We start from the raw sequence: 14,359 nt of genomic DNA, 5'->3' as shown, positions 1-14,359 counted from the left end.
CCTCTTCTGTCCAACTGGCGTGTTAGATCGTCAAAATCCCAAAGTGTTTGGAGGGCCTTGCCCATAATCCTCCAAATGTCCTCAGTAGGTGAGAGATCCGGCGAGTTTGCTGGCCAAGGTAGGTTTGGCAAGCACGAAGACAAGCAATAGGAACTCTCGGCGTGTTTGGTAGGCATTATGTTACTGAAATGTAGTCCCAGAATGGCTTACCATGAAGGCCAACAAAACGGGTAGTGGAATATCGTGGTCGTACTGCTATGCTGCGAGCGTACCGTGTATGACAACGAACGGGGTCTTGCTATGGAAAAAAAAAAAAAATGCCAGCCCAGGCCATCACTACTGGTTTTCGAGCTGTATGGTGTGCGACATTCAGGTTGGTATCCCCACTGCTGTTCAGGGCATCTTCAGACTCGTCTTCGGCTTGCAGTCTGATTGAGTGGAGTATACTTTTCTTCAGCAATGAGTACCGCTTCGAACTGAGTCCCCATGACCAGTGAAGACGTGTCTGGAGAAATGATTTTCGAAAAGAATTTGACTCAGTACCACATCGATGATTATTATCAGAAGTACAATCGTATGGGTTATTAAGCGAAAATTCTGACTTTTTTCAAAAAAATGGTTCAAATGGCTCTGAGCACTATGGGACTCAACTGCTGAGGTCATTAGTCCCCTAGAACTTAGAACTAGTTAAACCTAACTAACCTAAGGACATCACAAACATCCATGCCCGAGGCAGGATTCGAACCTGCGACCGTAGCGGTCTTGCGGTTCCAGGCTGCAGCGCCTTTAACCGCACGACCACTTCGGCCGGCTGACTTTTTTCAATGGGACTTTGTGCTAAGGAACAAGCACCAAGTTAGCATGGATGGAAAGTCATCGACATTATGTAGAGGTAACTCCGGGTGTGCCTCAAGAAACTATTTTTGGACCCTTGGCGTTCATGCCTATATTAATGACATCGGGGTCAGTATTAATAGCAAACGCAGACTTTTCACAGATGATGCAGTTATCTACAATGAATTACTGTCTGAAGAAAACTGCACAAATATTCAATCAGATCTAGATAATATTTGGAAGTGGTCGAGAGATTGGCAATTTGCTTTAAATATTAAAAAACGAAAAAATGTAGTAACATATTGAAAGTTATCTGTTAGATCCACTATCCTGGAAGGCAATCGCTAAGTGAAACACATTTTTTAGCTTTGAAATATCCCTTCGCTATTGTTTTACTCCCTCACGTCACCGTCCTTGCCTGTTGCCTTAGTAATTAGGATGAACAACTAAATCTATTTTCACGCAAGTGAATAACGACTTACAAGAAAACAGGTGTTTGAAACTGACTTGGTTGAGTACTTGCAGCATTGAGACGCATTGAACAAGATTCATTTTCAACTTGATTAATTCTTGAAACTGATTACTGTATAACCTCTCTCAAAATGCAAGTTGTGGTGTGGAAATAGTCTCGGGAATGTTAGGGATCCTTTTGCAAAATCGGTTAAATGAACTCATAATTTACAATTATAATCTTTTATTTCTTAAGACAAAGTTCAACAAGTCTTTTAAAACTACAATCAGAACATTTAGAACAACAAGGAATGGTCCCCCTAAGGCGCAATAGTTTAAGAATTAGTTAAAAACATCATAAATAGATTCATTTTGGAGGAACTGAGGTAATCGTTATTCTCTCGCATTCGTCATAGATACACATGGGAAACATGTCTTACTATTAATTACGGTTCACTACGCCAGAGCAATGGTGACAGAAAAAGAAAGTAGCACTCCCTAACACGGAACGAAAAATTCTACTGAACTCTTATTTAATCCTGACTCACAGAAAAGTGGAATAACCACAAAACGCTCCCCTAACATAACCGAGCTAAAGTAAACGTAATCGAAAACGAGAGAGCACAAAACTGATGAAGTCTAACAAGTTTCTCTCAAGACCAGGCAGGAATGCTCTTACGAATACGTCCGCGCACTTGCCTGTTTCAGCCAGAAAGTGATTCGAAAATACCTCTGCTAATGAGCCGATTCCTCTGTACTTGTGAGTGTGGGGAGACGTTAGTTAAGTTTGAAGTGATCAATCAAGACCTCTCGCTCCCATCTCAACTTTTTCATCCTAGTCCAAACCTGCCTCCTTCTCTGTCGTGCCCGTCCACATGAAACACAGAGAACACTACGTCTGTTCAAAAAGTAGGAGAGTAAAGGACAGAGACTCCTTGGATTTGAAATGTCCAACCATCTCCCCTTCTAGACTTCGCATTTTATTTTCTGCTCAGGCTCTGTTCCTTCCTCCGTCATTTCTGAAACGGCGTTGACTAGAGAAACGGTTCATCTGCGTAAAAATTGTGGGGTAAGAGGTTCGTTGGGTTTGAAACTTCCAAGCAATTCTCGTCTTGTACCCGTTATATCTCGTTCCAATCTCTGCGTCCAAGCTACGATAGTCTTCAAATATCCATACAATCATTCATTGATAGTCACTCATTAATACAGATTAAAAGAAATTAAACTAGCATCCACAAGAATAAATGAAATAAAACACCTATCGTTGTCCGTCTTCTCCTCAAATGTCTTAGCGCAGTCTTGCCATGGTAAGAATTTAGCGTTGCAGACTCGATAACAGGGCAACTAAAATGATGCGCAAGTGAAAAAGTTAGTCAAGCCAACGGGTACGTTTGACTATGACAATAATATCAAAGAGTCACAGATGGTATCGGCCAGCTCATACAAATATCTATGTAGGTATACGAAATGAAATGATCACGTAGTCCAGTCTTACCAGTCACTCGTGCGACCCAGCATGGAATACTGCTCAAGTGTGTGGGACCCGTGCCAAGTGGGACTAAACAAGACGTATTGAACGTATACAGAAAAGTCCAGCGCGAATGGTGACAATTGTTTGACCCACGGGAGAGCGTCACGGAGGTGCCGAAGAAACTGAACTGGCAGACTCTGGAAGACATGCAGGGCTTTTTACCAAAGTATGGGACACCGCGAGGAATTTATGCCCTTACATAAATACAGTAGCTAGCCAAGCTTATAGGTTGCGCTGGTGTATTTCATCACGAGCGGCACCTGTGCGGTGTCTTCAATACGTTCTAAGAGTCAGGAGTTCTCAGGGAACTGTCCTGTGTAGTTGTGAGTGCTTCGTAATGGAGCTGAGTAAATTAGAACGTGGGCAAATTGTTGGTAGTCGTATGGTGAGTGCTTCCGTAACCCAGGGAACCGAAGTAGTTTGGAATTTGAAGAAGCAGCGTATCGAAGATTTGTAACGTGTACAAGAAGGCAGTAAAAAATCATCCGCTAAGATACGACGCGGACGAAAGTGTGTGATGAGTGATCGTGACAGGCGGTCATTGAAGAGAATTGTGACGAGAAATAAGACGAGGACAGCTGCAAAAGTCACTGCCGAATTGAACGTCGTACTCGCGAATCCTGTCAACACAAAAACAATGTGGCAGGTACTTCAGAAACAGGGAATTGCACTGAGAGCTAGTATTGCTAAACCACTCATCAGCTATGCAATGGCTGTAATAGCAAAACGTGGTGTCGAAACTATAAAATCTGGACCATAGGGCGAAGGGAAAAAGCGATTTGGTCGGATGAGGCTCGTTTCACATCGTTTCCATCTTCTGGGGGCGTTTACGTCCCGAGAGTGAAACGTGGCGGGGTTTAGGTGACGCTTTGGGCAGCCGTATCGTGGTTTTCCATGGGCCCCGTGGTTACTCTGCAGGGACGCATTACTGCCAAAGATTATGTAAGTACGAGGATCGCTCCAAAAGAAATGCACAAAATTTTTGTAAAAATACAGTTTTCATTCTGCATATGTGAAAGTTTTACAGTGTGTAGATACATCCTTCCCGCTTATTTTCAAACTTAGTTCGACCTGTTCCCGTGAGTGGCGTCGTCACAGCATGTCTTCAAGATGGCTGCTACACTTGACGTTCGTCAGAAGCAACGTGCTGTCATAGAATTCCTGTACTGTGAAAACGAGACAGTGGGAAACATCCACAAGAGGTTGAAAAGGTGTATGGAGATGCTGCTGTCGATCGCAGTACAGTTAGTCTGTGGGCAAGCAGGTTATGTGATAAAAGCGGGCACGGCAATATTGAGGATTGTCCTCGCAGCGGCAGGCCTCGTACTGCACACACCCCAGACAATGTGCAGAGAGTTAACGAACTGGTGACTGCTGACAGACGCATCACAGTGAACGAATTGTCACGCTACGTTGGAATAGGGGAAGGAAGTGTTTACAGAATACTGAAAGTGTTGGCGTTAAAAAAGGTTTGTGCCAGGTGGGTTCCCACGATGTTGACAGTGGCTCACAAAGAAACAAGAAAAACGGTTTGCAGCGAACTTTTGGAACAGTACGAGAATGGTGGAGATGAATTTCTTGGAAGAATTGTGACAGGTGATGAAACATGGCTCCATCATTTTTCACCAGAGACGAAGAGGCATTCAATGAAGTGGCATCAGGCAACTTCACCCAAGAAAAAAAAAAAATTCAAAACCACACCTTCTGCTGGAAAAGTTATGGCTACGGTGTTTTTCGATTCCTAAGTACTCTTGCTTGTGGACATCATGCCAAGTGGAACCACCATAAATTCTGATGCATATGTGACGACACTGAAGAAACTTCAAGCTCGACTGAGTCGTGTTTGACCACATCGGCAAAAGCAGGATGTTTTGCTGTTGCACGACAATGCTCGGCCACATGTCAGTCAAAAAACCATGGAAGCGATCACAAAACTCGGATGGACAACACTGAAACACCCGCCTTACAGTCCTGACCTGGCTCCATGTGACTATCATCTCTTTGGGAAACTGAAAGACTTTCTTCGTGGAACAAGGTTTGAAGATGCCAAACAGTGGCTCCAACAGGTTGGTCCAGAATTTTACCGTGCGGGTATACAGGCGATGATTCAAAGATGGCGTATGGCAGTTGAGAGGGTTGAAAATTATGTGGAGAAATGAAAATATAGTTCCTAAAGGATGTATCAACACACTGTAAAATTTTCAAACATGTAGAATAAAAGATGGATTTAAAAAAAATAGTGTGCATTTCTTTTAGAGTGACCCTCGTATTTTGGCTGATCAGGTCCAGCCCATGGTACAATGTTTGTTCCCCAGTGGTGATGCTGTTTTACAGGAAGACAGAGCCCCTGATCACTTAGCTCGCATCGTCCCGGACTGACTTATTTCACCTGGCCACCACAGTCGTCACATCTCAATCATGAGACTTTGGGACCTGCTTTCGAGAGAACAGTTCGTGATCGCTATCCACCTCCATTATCATTACCTAAATTTGCCACTATTTTGCAGGAAGAATGCTATAAGATGCCATTGAAAATCATGCAGGATCCGTATGTATCCACTTCGAGACGACTGGAAGACGTTTTGAATGCCAACTGTTTACCTACACCGTATTAGGCATGATAATGTGTTGTATTTTTAGTGTTTCCATATTTTTGGCCACCACGTAAACTATCCCGAGAAACCCATACTTACAAAATTCAAGAACCAGCTTTAAATTACTGTAGGTATATGCTAAAATGCCCTAACGTATCGCTTCCGAACGTATAGTGGGGACAATGTTTGATTAATTACAGCGCGTACAGGCATTTAAACGTCAGTCTTCCCGCCCTCCATACGAGAATGGAACTGGAGAGAAGCCCTAATGACTGGTAAAATGTGGCGTACCGTCTGCCGTGCACTTCGCAGTGATCTGCAGAGTACGGGTGTACAGTAGATGCAGTTAGGCGACGCGCCAGTTTACCTGCTGGTCTCCCGGCGGCACCAGCTGCGGCCCGGAATCTGCGTCGTGCGCCACGTCGGCCACCAGCAGCGCCGGCACCACCACCACCTCGGGCAGCACGATGTTGTTGTTCACTGCGTTGTTGTTGTTTTCGTCCGTCTGCATCGCTTCCGCCTCCTGCCGAGGAAATACGTGTCAGGACTTTTACTGGAAGCGTGATAGGAACTAACAACAAAGATGAGGACAGGCGATGGAAACTCACGTGCTGAGTCCAGCAGGCGCGGTCTGTGTATTGTGCAGAGGTCAGTATGGCGTACCAGAATCTCGGAAATATTGAACCTACCGATACCACCCATCTGCTTTGACCAATAGACTCATAAAACTGGCGGACATAAACCTCTCATCAAATCCAAAATGTGTACAATAGGCGCCATAAGAAGCTTTACACTGGTGTGTAAACTTAAGGCTGAAACTTACTTCCGCAAGATGAACCCCTACCACATGACGTCTACAGACGTTAAAGTAACGTCTGGCGTGCCACAGGGGAGTGTTATGGGACCATTGCTTTTCACAATATATATAAATGACCTAGTAGATAGTGTCGGAAGTTCCTTGCGGCTTTTCGCGGATGATGCTGTAGTATACAGAGATGATGCATCATTAGAAAATTGTAGCGAAATGCAGGAAGATCTGCAGCGGATAGGCACTTGGTGCAGGGAGTGGCAACTGACCCTTAACATAGACAAATGTAATGTATTGCGAATACATAGAAAGAACGATCCTTTATTGTATGATTATATGATAGCAGAGCCGGCCGCGGTGGTCTAGCGGTTCTAGGCGCTACAGTCTGGAGCCGGGCGACTGCTACGGTCGCAGGTTCGAATCCTGCCTCGGGCATGGATGTGTGTGATGTCCTTAGGTTAGTTAGGTTTAAGTAGTTCTAAGTTCTAGGGGATTGATGACCACAGATGTTAAGTCCCATAGTGCTCAGAGCCATTTGAACCATTTATGATAGCGGAACAAACACTGGTAGCAGTTACTTCTGTAAAATATCTGGGAGTATGCGTGCGGAACGATTTGAAGTGGAATGATTATATAAAATTAATTGTTGGTAAGGCGGGTGCCAGGTTGAGATTAACTGGGAGAGTCCTTAGAAAATGCAGTCCATCAACAAAGGAGATGGCTTACAAAACACTCGTTCGACCTATACTTGAGTATTGCTCATCAGTGTGGGATACATACCAGGTCGGGTTGGCAGAGGAGATAGAGAAGATCCAAAGAAGAGCGGCGCGTTTCGTCACAGGGTTATTTGGTAAGCGTGATAGCGTTACAGAGATGTTTAGTAAACTCAAGTGGCAGACTCTACAAGAGAGGCGCTATGCATCATGGTGTAGCTTGCTGTCCAGGTTTCGAGAGGGTGCGTTTCTGGATGAGGTATCGAATATATTGCTTCCCCCTACTTATACCTCCCAAGGAGATCAGGAATGTAAAATTACAGAGATTCGAGCGCGGACGGAGGCTTTCCAGCAGTCGTTCTTCCCGCGAACCATGCGCGACTGGAACAGGAAAGGGAGGCAATGACAGTGGCACGTAAAGTGCCCTCCACCACACACCGTTGGGTGGCTTGCGGAGTATAAATGTAGAACGTAGATGTAGATAATGTAGCTGACAGCAGGTTGCACCAAACGTAGAAAGAACTGCAACAGTGCAGTACAGTTGGAAACTGAAAGAAATATGCAATGAGACGAACAGAAATAACACTTTTCTTTAAAGACAATAAGTACATTGAAGTCACCACGATTCACGCTGGTGCCCTGTACATTTCAAAAGGCGCGACATGTTTCTTAACAGGGAGTGTGATCACCAGACGGCAACGCTTGCTCTACGAGGTGCTCTTATGCTGGCCATATGGTTGCTAAGGAGTTCTTGTGGGAGGACGTTCTGTTCCTCCATCAGCGGGGTTGACAACTACTGGGCGGTCGTTGATGCACGTAGGCATGCTGCAGTAGGTGTCGCGAACCGATCCTACACGTGCTGGATGGCATTAATTCGGGAGACTATCCCCTCGTTCCAAGAGCTCTTCCATCTCCGCTTTTTGACGCGATCCTCATGGTCTTCCACAAAAATGAAGTCAGCGCCGAATGCACCCCTGAAAAACCGCACGTTCGGGAGATGCACGATGTGAGTTTGAAAAGTCCGTGCAAAGTCCGAGAGATGGCACCGCCGGCGCGTATCGAGGTCATGTTTAGTTAGCAGCATCTTTGGAAAGAACGCACACCAACTTCCAGCGATATTGGTCTATTTATTTGTGTTTGGCATTCGTTTGAATCAAGGAAGTCGAGTGACTGTCAAAAAAATGGACGAAGAAGAATTTCGTGTGGTGATTAAACATCACTTTATGAAAGGCAAAACACCTCAGGAGACTAAAGAGAAGCTTGATAAACATTACAGTGACACTGCACCTTCGGTTATAACAATTTACAGGTGGTTTCAAAATTTTCGAAGTGGCCATATGGGGACAAGTGATGCTGAACGTTCTGGACGCCCTGTGGAGGCTACAACTCCAGAAAGCATTGATAAAATCCATGATATGGTGATGGATGACAGAAGAGTTAAGGTGCGAGAGATTGCTAGTGCTGTTGGCATCTCTAATGAACGGGTACATAATATTTTGCATAAACATTTGGACATGAGGGAGCTATCCGCAAGATGGGTTCCGCGATTGCCCACGCTTGACCGAAAACGGAATCGTGTGAAGTGTTGCAAGGATGGTTTGCAGCTGTTCAGGAAGAATCCGCAGCACTTTAAGCGTCATTTCGCCACTGTGGATGAAACATGGATACGTTGCTATACTCCTGAGACCAAACAACAACCTAAACAATGGGTTACCAAGGGAGAATATGCACCAAAAACGGCGAAGACCAGTCCTTCGGCCGGAAATGTTATGGCGACTGTCTTTTGGGATTCGCGAGGGATAATCCTCGTCGACTATCTGGAAAAGGGTAAAACTATAAGAATAGCATATTCTTCATTGTTATTGGACCGTTTGAAAACCGAGCTGCAAGAAAAACGATGGCGATTGGACCGCAAAAAAGTCTTTTTTCCGTAACGACTATGCGCCAGCACACACCTCAGCAGTTGTGGTCACAAAATTAATGGAAATAGGATTCCAACTCGTTTCACATCTCCCCCATTCTCCAGACTTGGCTCCTTCAGATTACTATTTGTTCCACAATTCGAAGAAATGGCTGGCGGGACAAAGATTTTTTCAAACGAGTAGGTGATTGCAGCAACTAATAGCTATTTTGCAGACTTGGACAATTCCTATTATTCGGAAGGGATCAACAAATTAGAACAGCGTTGCACGAAGTGTGTAAGTCTAAAAGGAGACTATGTCGAAAAATAAAAAAAGGTTTACCCCAAACACATACGTAGTTTTTATTTTTGCACGGACTTTTCAAACGCCCCTCGTACATTGTCACTCTAACACTGACTACCGAGAGTACCGTGTTCAAACGAATGGAGGTCAGCACCATGTCCAAGCAACATTATGCTTCCCTCTTTTCATGGGTGCATTCGGCACTGACTTCGTTTTTATGGTTGGCAATACGCGCCCGAGTACGTGAAAGACGTCTTGGAACGAGAAGGTATTCGGCGAATTGACTGGTCTTTTCGTTACTTCGACTTAAATCCCATAGAGGGCGTGTGGAACGCGTTGGAGGGATGTACTGGAGCACGTCGACATGCACCACCCAACTCTCTTTACCAACCACGTGGCCAACATGGGAGCACGTTCCAGAGCATGTAGCGCCGTTCGTAATGACCACAAAACGTAATAAGAACCATGCCTCACCCTTTTTAATGTCCAGAGGAGCACCACAAACAGCCGTGACTTCAATGTAAATATTGCCTTTGAATAAAAGTATAATTTTTGTTCGCCTCGTTAAGTATTCCTTTCAGTTATCTTCTGCACAATACTGTGACGGTTCTTTCTACGTGTGGTCCAAGTTTCATCGAGATACTACTTGGCAGGGACATATCATGCGATAATTACTTTCTTCCTTGAGTTTTGCACGCCAATGTAGTGACTCTCATAACATCATCACATCCGTTGTCTTCGCCTACTCACAACCTGTTTCCTTCCAATCTAGCCCAGACCCCAGGTAATCTTCAGATCAGTCTGTCACTGCAATTAAAAGAGGTGCAAAATAAATATTTCGGTGCTTATTTCTGTCGCTGCGCGGGTGTGCACTGATACATCATTACATCGCGGATTAAAGACGAATCCGATGCTGGGAGGATGAACCCACTGCTACGTAGCGTTGTGCTGCATAGTACCGATATGGGCAGTGCCTGAGGTACGCGCCTTAACATGTTTTAGTCAGCTACACATTTGTGAATAGTACGAGTTCTTGCACCGATACTTTCATAATGAAAATTCTGCCATAATGAGACGTTGCTGCACATATCCTGTTAGTCCATCAGTCGCCTCCGCGGCTATCTGCCGATGCTAATTCAGTCTATCTATTTCTTTGAAGATGAAAGTTCTTTGTTTCCGGTGGTTTTGTTTGCACTTCTGCCTTTATCGATACAGCTGTGGTATCCAAGATCGAAATAGTTAAGCGAAACAGAAATTCCAATGCGAAAGAGAAGGGAACTAGTGCTTATGTATTGAGTAAAAATCCAGGTAAAGGAGTGGAGTACCGCATATAAAAATCTATGAACATTGTTTGTGATAAAAACAGTGGTATGTATGTCGGGTTTGTGATGGGTTACGCACAACTGCAAATATTTTCTTCGCACGATATAAACCATCTGGTCAGCAGCAGTATCAGATAAGATAAAAATTTCATAGTGTCTGGAAAGTATATTTATTTATTTACTTACTTGTTTATGCATTTATTTCAGCTGAGCAAGATTAGGAGGTCTTTGAGACCCTCTCTTACATTCATCCAGATGTTACTGAGTCAAAACTACAATTTGTGTAGTAAAGGGTCACTATACAGGGCGAAACGAGTGTGAGTGCAGGTTTTTTTATACGTGATACCTTAACATGTCGGCACACACATGAGTGTGTTGGTTGTTTTTTCTCTGTATCAAACAGTCATCCAACAAACACGTCACAAACTTTACCACCCGATGTTTTCTCCGCAGTCGTCGCTACAACACTAAGAGGTCTACGCCTATCAGTTCATACTAACCATTTTGCGTCCATGTATCCACATTTCAGTACCTGAGCTGCTGCCTAGTGGACAATGAGCATTAATAACTTGCGCTTGCCACATGTACTTGGAGGTTCTAACCAACCAAAAAACATACGACATGTAATAGCTACAATTATTAGTCTGCAGTTGACGTAAATACTGACGTAATATTGTTCAGTACACCCTCCTGTCACCAACACAAGTATCTCCACTTATACCCATTACATCCGGTATAATGGTGAAAATAATAATAATGATGTGTATAGTAATTAATAACTTGCATTTAGGAAATTTTAGTGTTAATAAAATCATATTAGGCAGTTTCTTCATTATGTTCACGTCAAACGGGGATAATGACGTCTATCAGAATCGTTGGGCAACAGTGCTGAAGGAATCAAAGTAGGACGAGGAGCTGACTGGTCAGACAAAGAAAAAGAAATAGTAAGGCAAGATTAAGACGAAATGGAAAGAAGAAAAATGAAATAGAAAGAGATGAGAAAAGCTTAGATAGTTTACAGCGTGACAGAGATAATGGTTACTTGTTTGACAGAAAGAAAACAGAGAGGGAAGCTATGGCAACGAAAACAGACAAAGCGTCAGTCTCCTTGGTTGTAAAGGTGAAAATTTCGCAATTTGTGCAGTAAGTGCCTTTTCTTTGCAGCCCTATATATTGTCCCTCACCTCATTACAATCTAAAGAAAAAATTAACAGTGATTCTATGGATTTTTATGTGCTAAAATTGCAGCCTTACGGGGCACCATAGGGAAGAGGATTGAAAAAAATGACGCACACTGCAGTAAGAATTGGTACTTCCTACAGATCTGTTATTGCACAGAAATTGCTACCGTATATCTACAGTATGTAGTGCCCTGCATAGTTAGTAGTGAGTTTCCAGGCCACTAATCGTAACCAAGCAGTGCCAGGACGCCAAAGCCGAAACACTGTACGTGGCGCCGTGAACGCTACTTAGGGCAGACCACAGATTTTTGTGATTTTTCATTTTTATAATACGTGAAGTTCAGAAATCAAATATATCTCTCCCAGACTTTCAAAAACTCTCTAGAAAATCGACTTTGAATTTTTCCAACCATGTTTAATATAGTAAAAATAACGGATGTGTTTTTCGAATAGGAGTTTGGCTCTATGGTGAAGTGCTCTCTCGTTGTGTGAGGACCTGGATTCGATTCCAGGTCGGATCGAGTTTTTAAACAAAGGTGCATGTTCTACGAACATCTCCGTGAACGTACATAAAGTACGCAAGAAAGGCTGGTAATCGCTAGAGCAAGTCTCAGTTCGGTCTTTACTTATTATTCATATAGAAAATTCAACAAGTATACGCTAATTGACCCATCTAATTCTCATTTTTATGAAAAATCCACGTCTTCTTGTTCGAATTATATATTGCACAAAATATCCAGTGTTCATTGCAAACAAATGGTTCAAATGGCTCTGAGCACTATGGGACTCAACATCTGTGGTCATCAGTCCCCTAGAACTTAGAACTACTTAAACCTAACTAACCTAAGGACATCACACACATCCATGCCCGGGGCAGGATTCGAACCTGCGACCGTAGCGGTCACGCGGTTCCAGACTGACGCGCCTAGAACCGCACGGCCACACCGGCCGGCCATTGCAAACAAAACTCTTAGATACCGATCTTCTATGAAAACCTGTTTACCAAAATTGTATGGTTAAAAAAAATGCACTCCGTCTTCAGGCCACGAGTGGCCTACCGGGACCATCCGACCGCCGTGTCATCCTCAGAGGTCGATGCGGATAAGGAGGGGCGTGGGGTCAACACACCACTCTCCCGGTCGTTATGATGGTATTCTTGACCGAAGCCGCTACTATTCGGCCTCAACTGGCATCGCGAGGCTGAGTGCACCCCGAAAAATGGCAACAGCGCATGGCGGCCTGGATGGTCACCCATCCAAGTGCCGACCACGTCCGACAGCGTTTAACTTCGGTGATCTCACGGGAACTGGTGTATCCACTGCGCAAGGCCGTTGGCTTTTATCTGCAATGCTCGTTGCTATTTGTTATAAATGAGAGCGTCTCTGGCCAGTAGAGATATTGTTCGATTTTGTGAACGTTCCTGGGAACATGGACTAACAAGTTACAAGGCTGCAGTCTACGTGAGTGGATGATTCAATCGTTCGATAACGCAGCTATTTAATGCGCGTCCATTTTCGTAAGCAAACTGCGCGATTTGCGGGCCGGAAGTAGCCAAGAAATGCCGCGGGAGGCCGCTGCGATAGCAAATCACGATTAGCACGTTCCTTGAGGTGTAGCAGGTCATTTTAGAGTGTGCAGCAACCATGACGGACATCACGTCCGATGTGCATCACGATGAGAAAACATCACGTGTGAGGCCGGCTTAGGTGCGTTGGTTCAAGTGTGTGTTGGGGCTTATGGGCGCTCAACGTCTAGGTCATCAGCGCCCTGACACACATTAAAGGGAACGAATGTGGACAGACCTAATAAAACTGAAGCACACACACAAAGAAAGCAGGAAAAGAAGGAAAATATTACATAAGAAAATAGAACGTAAGGAAAGGGAAAACGTTGCAACAAGAATGCCACAGTAAATTGTCATTGGCTGGACACTTACATAAAATATGGGCGAGCTCGTCACACAGTGAGCAATACCAGGTCAAGTGAGGACAGGATGGTTCAACATTTTTCGGGATTCTTTAAGAAATTCTCGAGAATTTGGCATTTTTTTCTTGAGACTGTCGAGCGAGACAAATTCCTATCCAAACCGTTAGCCACGTACTCATATTTTAGTTTTCTTTTTTTTTAATGGCGTTAAACATGAGGAGAAACGTATCTGAAGGGCTGGATGGACCACAATGTCCGCTCCAGTTGGTGTAAATGTGGCCCACCTGGCTAGCGGCTTGCTGAGGCGCCTGGCGGGCTGCCGAAGCGCCCAGGCGCTTCTCTTCGACGAAACGCTCCCGCTGCTGGTGGATGTAGTCCCGCACGTTGGGCACGTCCTTCACCACGCACGCCGACAGCGCGGACCGGCACACGTTCATGTCCGTCGCGTCGTACCTGCGCACGAAATTGAAAATCTGACCCTCCAAACTCGACTTACTTGGATATTATTTTACTAGGTGACCAGGATTTACCTCTTTCATCAGAATGTATTATGCGATAAGTTAATTAAAGATATCGAAATTATGACCAACTCGGTTCGCGGTTTGCGTCAGAGAAGTCTTGCTTCAAGAATGTTTTCCACAGGCGAAGAGAGTAATTTCAGGTTGGAACCCAAGGAAAGTTGTCGAAGGAACAATGGATTCCTCTCTCCTTGCCTCTTCCATTTTCATTATTTCTTCTTCTCTCTCTCTTCCTCATGAATTAAATGCTATCCAGAAATGTGACGATAATACAGCTA

The 14,359-nt window shown here is 44.3% G+C and overlaps 1 protein-coding gene across 1 annotated transcript in view; it reads right to left on the bottom strand.

The window, feature by feature from the left end:
• Nucleotides 1-14,359, bottom strand: part of LOC126235280 (kelch-like protein 10) — a 170,201-nt gene that overhangs the window by 12,822 nt on the left and 143,020 nt on the right. The window contains exons 11-12 of the mRNA XM_049944006.1: nt 13,848-14,016; nt 5,777-5,932 (exon numbers count right to left, since the gene is read on the bottom strand). Coding sequence (XP_049799963.1) covers nt 5,777-5,932; nt 13,848-14,016 — 325 coding nt within the window. The remainder of the gene's footprint in view (nt 1-5,776; nt 5,933-13,847; nt 14,017-14,359) is intronic.

The sequence above is a fragment of the Schistocerca nitens genome, chromosome 2 (assembly GCF_023898315.1).
Source record: "Schistocerca nitens isolate TAMUIC-IGC-003100 chromosome 2, iqSchNite1.1, whole genome shotgun sequence".
Classification (NCBI taxonomy): Eukaryota; Metazoa; Arthropoda; class Insecta; order Orthoptera; family Acrididae; genus Schistocerca; species Schistocerca nitens.
This window is presented reverse-complemented; position numbering and strand designations above follow the sequence as displayed.